Source organism: Choloepus didactylus, chromosome 7 (genome assembly GCF_015220235.1).
Source record: "Choloepus didactylus isolate mChoDid1 chromosome 7, mChoDid1.pri, whole genome shotgun sequence".
Classification (NCBI taxonomy): Eukaryota; Metazoa; Chordata; class Mammalia; order Pilosa; family Megalonychidae; genus Choloepus; species Choloepus didactylus.
The window spans coordinates 97,768,908-97,775,525 of record NC_051313.1 but is presented as its reverse complement, the minus strand read 5'-3'; the positions used below and the strand labels follow the sequence as shown (position 1 = coordinate 97,775,525).

General features: G+C 37.5%; 1 protein-coding gene across 2 annotated transcripts; it reads left to right on the top strand.

The window, feature by feature from the left end:
- Positions 1 to 1,237: 1,237 nt before the first annotated feature.
- LOC119539300 (delta(14)-sterol reductase LBR-like) lies at positions 1,238 to 3,427 on the top strand. Of its 2 annotated transcripts, XM_037842729.1 has the most exons (2): positions 1,238 to 2,522; positions 2,649 to 3,427. In XM_037842729.1, exons 1-2 carry the CDS (start codon positions 1,329 to 1,331, stop codon positions 3,180 to 3,182), a joined length of 1,728 nt encoding a protein of 575 aa, XP_037698657.1. In that variant the 5' UTR covers positions 1,238 to 1,328; the 3' UTR covers positions 3,183 to 3,427. The 2 variants fall into 2 exon arrangements, with proteins under 2 accessions (XP_037698657.1, XP_037698656.1); XM_037842728.1 differs by having other exon boundaries at positions 1,249 to 3,427.
- Positions 3,428 to 6,618: the final 3,191 nt, after the last annotated feature.

Sequence of the window (6,618 nt, the reverse complement as noted above, 5' to 3'; positions counted from 1 at the left end):
GAGTTCCCATATCTTCCACCCCCCCCCCCCACATACACAGTTTTCCCTATTATCAACATTTTGCATTAGTGTATTTTAGTCTGTCAGCTAATCTTTCCCTGGAATTATCAGATACCAGAAGGAGCTACTAAGGCTCAGGTCCTAATTTGTGGCTGTCTTGTGACTTTAAGAAGATGTTAGGGGATGAGCCCCAAGACAAAAAGTCCCAGGTACCAGAACTGCAATCAACCACTAGGTTGAATGCCCCTCCACTAGGCATTCCTCTGGCAGTTTCTCTTCTAAAGACTTTGAAAGGAGCACGGCATTGGGTGATGGCAGTCTTGTATGTAATTCATCATCTCTTTTTGGCAGGCATGGAGAGGAGAGCTGGAGGTATGAATGCTCAGATCAGCTGGTCAGCTTTCACTCTGTGATGTGGGCTATTACTATTGCCTTTGAACTCATAGAGGTGATGGGCAAGCATGATTCAAAGGAAACTTGAGGGAAAGGCAGAGCTGGACTTAACAGTACTCTCTTCAACTGTTATCCCACCTCTGTGTGCCATCCACTCAAAGTTTATGTTACCTTTAGTCCCACAGATTTAAACTTAGCTCCTTAGATTCATATATCCCTCTTCTTCCTCAGAGTTGATTAATCTTGCAGTAGGGTATAATAAAAGGAGGAAGGAAACCTAGTTACTAGTATGGATAAGAAGTAACAAAGATCTGAGTTAATAGTTCGTATGTTGAAGTGAGAAGATTTTTTTTTTTCTTTACAAATAATTTATTCTTTAGTTGGGCCTAAGCTTGAAGAAGTTCGTTTTGTTTTGCCTTTTTTCCCCCTTAAATATGTTTATTCCTAGCTTTTGTTTTTCCTTTGAGTGAATTGCAAATTAAGCGCTGGTGAGAAATTCAAGATGTTACAGTAAAAAATGAAGCTAAATGAGGCCAGATTTGAGAGCAAATTGTTATTATTTAAAACTTCTGGACCACCCAGAATATGCCAAATTTTATTTAAGAAAATAGAGAAACATGATCCTCGCCACTTAACAGCTAGTATTTTCAGGAAATATTATACCACTTTTCTGCATGTGTTTTACTCCATATACTGTCAAAATTTAAACTTGTTTAGTTTGAGGAATTTCCTCTTCTTAGTTTCCTTTCTCTAAATTATTTATTTATTTATTTATTTTTTGAGAGAGGTTCCCTTTCTCTTTTTATAAAAATAGAGGAGAGCGCGAGAGCGCGGCCGCGTAGAGTCGCGCGCGCGGAACCGCCGCCGGGTTGCTCGGCGATTCTCCGGGAGGTGCTCGTGTTCCCGCCGGAGTCCGGCGCAGATAAATTTAGAAAATGCCAACTAGGAAATTTGCCAATGGTGAAGTGGTGAGAGGTCGATGGCCTGGGAGTTCACTTTATTATGAAGTAGAAATTCTGAGCCATGACAGCAATTCCCAGCTTTACACTGTGAAGTACAAAGATGGAACCGAACTTGAACTGAAAGAGAATGATATCAAGCCTCTGACTTCTTTTAGGCAAAGGAAAAGTGGCTCTTCTTCAAGTTCTCCCTCCAGACTCCGAGGAAGTCGGTCAAGGTCACACTCCCGATCCCCTGGTCGGCCCCCCAAACCTTCCCACCGCTCCGCCTCTGCTTCCCACCAGGGCGACATTAAGGAAGCAAGGAAGGAAATATTGGAAGTTAAATTGACGCCACTGGTTTTGAAGCCCTTTGGAAATAGCATCAGCAGATATAATGGGGAGCCCGAGCACTTAGAGAGGAACGACATACCCCACAAAAATGTGCAGGAAAAAGTACATTTTCCACAAGAAAGTAGTTATATATCTCCACAGTATAGCCTTCGTCCAAGAAGAGAAGAGAACAAATTTAAAGAAATAGATTCTAAGGGAGAAAAATTCGTTACAAAAGGACCTGCATCATCGAAAACCTTTGAAGTGACAAACACACAGACAAAGGATTTGGAGTTTGGAGGAGTACTTGGTGCGTCTTTCATCATGCTCAGCCTGCCTGCTTTCCTCTTCCTGTTGCTATTGATGTGCAGACAGGCAGACCCCAGCCTTCTGAATTTTCCTCCTCCTCTGCCAGCTTTGCATGATTTATGGGAAACCAGAGTGTTGGGGGTCTACCTTTTCTGGTTTTTTCTTCAAGCTCTGTTCTACCTACTGCCGATTGGAAGGGTTGTAGAAGGAATGCCTCTTGTTAATGGAAGACGACTCAAGTATAGATTGAATGCATTCTATGCTTTTCTCCTGACATCTACAATCATTGGAGCATCTGTCTTCTGGGGCGTAGAACTTTATTACGTGTACAATCATTTCCTTCAGTTTGCAGTTGCAGCTATTGTTTTCTCTGTAGTCCTGAGCATTTACCTCTATGTACGGTCTTTGAAAGTACCCAGAGATGAACTGTCACCTGCCAACTCTGGAAATGCTGTCTATGATTTCTTCATTGGCCGTGAATTAAATCCTCGAATTGGTACTTTTGATCTCAAATACTTTTGTGAATTGCGCCCTGGATTGATTGGATGGGTTGTTATTAATCTGGTGATGCTTTTGGCTGAGATGAAATTACAGGATCGTGCTACTCCATCCTTAGCAATGGTTTTGGTTAACAGTTTCCAACTCTTATACGTGGTGGATGCTCTTTGGAACGAGGAAGCTTTATTGACCACCATGGACATTATCCATGATGGATTTGGATTCATGCTGGCTTTTGGAGATTTAGTGTGGGTTCCATTTATCTACAGCTTCCAAGCCTTTTATTTAGTCAGTCATCCACATGAAGTGTCTTGGCCAGTTGCTTCTCTAATTGTTGCTCTGAAACTTTGTGGGTATGTTATCTTCCGATGTGCGAATTCTCAGAAAAATGCATTCCGGAAAAATCCTACTGATCCAAAGCTTGTGCATTTAAAAACCATTGAGACTTCAACGGGGAAAAATCTTCTAGTTTCTGGATGGTGGGGTTTTGTTCGCCACCCCAATTACCTGGGTGATCTCATTATGGCCCTGGCTTGGTCCCTTCCGTGCGGTTTTAATCATATTTTGCCTTACTTCTATGTGATTTATTTCACTATGTTGCTTATCCACCGAGAAGTTCGTGATGAATACCATTGCAAAAAGAAATATGGCCTGGCTTGGGAAAAGTACTGTCAGCGTGTGCCATACCGTATATTTCCATACATTTACTAATTTTCTTCTATTGTATTTTTAAAATGCCTTTGCAAATTCTAGCTTCCATTTGCAAAAACAGAAATAGAAAAATCCCAAACAAACCTTCTTCCATTGCACTGACAGGATCTGTAAGTTTTCTGTTGCTTTTTGAGTCAGGACTAGAGAACCAAGTCATAAGTCTTTTTAATATAGCCATGTTTATTTTTATTAAAACAACACAATGAAAAATTTGAGGATGTTAGGATTTGCCTTTTAGCGGGAAATTTTCAATCCTTAAAAATCTGAAAACAGAAGATAGTCTTATGACTGAAAGGATTACTTTTAATGTTTATAGTTTTAAATTTTCAAATTTCGATTTTTTTTTTTTTTGCCTGTTGGTTTTCCCTCAATGAAAACACTTTTAAAATACATTTTTTTAGATTACGTTAGAGGATTGAATTTTCATTTATTTCCTTTTCATTAAATCATTTTCTAGTTACATGATTTGAAAGTGAAAACCGGTCCTATATTAAATGCTGTATGTGAAAAAGAATGAGAGATTATTAGCAGACACTGTTTTAAGGGGACCATTAGTAGCAGTTGTGTTAACTTCGACTTCTAAAACTGCTTTTGAAAATGTAAATACATAGCTTACTTGTATGTAATATATGGTGACTTCATATTTTTCTGTACAGTATTTTGAATGTGTGATAATTGTCAAGCCTAAGTGTTTTTTAACAAAAAAATTCAGTATTTTAAATTAAGTTTTGTAAAGTATTACATTTGTGAATTAAAAATTTTGAAACAATTAGAATTCATTTAATATTGTATAGAAGATGCTATTAAAACATAGGAAGGGTATTTTTCTTAATCCAAAGTTTGTGAATTTGGCTTTGCTACCTCAATTGCAGGTGTTTGTTTGCCTTTATAAACTGTTGCAAATAGAAAAAATAGAATAAATATATATTTTTGGAGTAACATCACTATTTAAACATTTTTACACAGATTGGTGTTTGAAAATTTGCCACTTCAGGCTAATATTTTTCTGTGTTTTTGACTTTTTAAGTTAAACATGTTTTTGCTACTGTTTAGTTCATGCAGTTTATACTGTATTTTGTATATCCTTTATATTTAAAAACCTTTACCCCCTGTAAAGGAGTGTTCTGTTCATCTTTAGAAGTCTATTCATTTAAAAACAATTCAAGGGAATAGTTTAAATTAGTTTCTCTCTTTTAGTTTAATACTTGTGTATAAGGTAGCTTTAGCCATTATATTCTAGTGAAGTTGATATAATCTCATTTATTAATTGTCCTATAATGGAACAGTAGCAAATTCACTAAGCTTTTGTATTAAAAAGTTAAATTGTTCTCAATATCTTAAACATAGGGGAATCTCATAAATATAGTGTGTATGTTTGGGTTTTAATTAATACATTTTATATATGAGCCATTTAGATATGCAGTGTTCATTCTACATTGCAATTTGAAGTGTTTGTAATTTAGCGTATGTTAATGTGATCATGAAATAGGTTTGCTCTAGCATTCTGCAGCCTATGGCCTTTAAACATTGTTTTGGTGAAATGTCAGTGTTTTGTTAGTACTGATGTATGCATGCAGTTTTGTATGCTTTTCTTCTGGCATCAGAAAGTGATGTCCCAGCATATTCTGTAGCAGATCAACAAGGAATCTTTGGGGGAGAAGGAAGGACATTTAATTCTTTACCTGGTGATGAAGAGCCCTTTACTACCACAGTGCTGCAGTTTTTGGATAATATGAGCTACAACTTGTTTTTAATTTTGTTTTTGACATGTTTATTTGAGAAGTAGAAGTTTTATAATGAAGTTTTAAGTTTGAAATAAAGTTGAAAATAAAAACATGTTGCTTTGAAAAAAAAAAAAATAGAGGCTGGGTAGAAATGTCATTATATGTGTTCATGCTATTGAGTTGAAAGTTAGTAACTAACACACTACCTTTATCCTATGGTTCTTCAGAAAACATGATGGGTGTTTGTTTTCCCGTGCAACTATTTGATGTGTTTGTCCCTCCCTAGGATAGTAACTGGCTGTTCTTCATTTCTGTTTTATACTAGGTCAAAAAAATCAGTTTGAACTGTAGCATGCAAGATTTATGTTAACTATAAACATATGAATAATCAGTCTTAAGAAGGATAAACAATAAAATGCTTTTTTTTTTTTTTGCTTGTCAAATTGTTCAAAATTTCTTGTAAAAAGACTGGTGAAACTTGAAAGGTGAAATCACTGCCCTCCCCCCTACGTGGGATCAGACACCCAAGGGAGTGAATCTCCCTGGCAACGTGGAATATGACTCCAGGGGAGGAATATAGACCCGGCATCGTGGGATGGAGAACATCTTCTTGACCAAAAGGGGGATGTGAAAGGAAATGAAATAAGTTTCAGTGGCAGAGATATTCCAAAAGGAGCCGAGAGGTCACTCTGGTGGGCACTCTTACGCACAATTTAGACAACCCTTTTTAGGTTCTAAAGAATTGGGGTAGCTGGTGGTGGATACCTGAAACTATCAAACTACAACCCAGAACCCATGAATCTCAAAGACAATTGTATAAAAATGTAGCTTATGAGGGGTGACAATGGGATTGGGAAAGCCATAAGGACCACACTCCACTTTGTGTAGTTTATGGATGGATGAGTAGAAAAATAGGGGAAGGAAACATACAAACAAACAGACAAAGGTACCCAGTGTTCTTTTTTACTTTAATTGCTCTTTTTCACTTTAATTATTATTCTTGTTATTTTTGTGTGTGTGTTAATGAAGGTGTCAGGGATTGATTTAGGTGATGAATGTACAACTATGTAATGGTACCGTGAACAATCAAATGTACGATTTGTTTTGTGTGACTGCGTGGTATGTGAATGTATCTCAATAAAATGAAGATTTAAAAAAAAAAAGACTGGTGAGATATAGTGAAAATTCTCATAAAATGCTGGTGAGCACATAAATTCTGCTAATCATAAAGACACAACTGTAACTGGCCCTGTACAACAGGTAAGCCCAACCCTCACCCCATCCCATATACTAGTGGTTCTCAAACTTTACCTTGCATTAGAATCACCTAGGGTGCTTGTTAAACACAGATTGTTGGATCCCATCTTCAGGGTTTTTCATTCAGTAGTTCTGGGGTGAGGCCTGAGAATTTGCATTTCTAACAAGTTCCCAGGACTTGGTGATGCTGCTGGTCCACAGATCAACTTTGAGAACCACTGCTGTATACCAACGGTTCTCAACCCTGGCTGCATCTAGGAATCTTAAAAAAATACTGCTCTCAAGAAATACCAGTGCTCAGATCTACTCCAAAATGATTCTAGTTGGGAGTGAGGCCTAGATGTCTGTATTTTATGAAGCCCTTCAGGAGATTCTAAGGTTCAGTTAAGGTGGAAACCACTGTCAAATAATCAGCCTTCATCCATTATCCAGAGGAACTCATGTAGTTGCTGTTT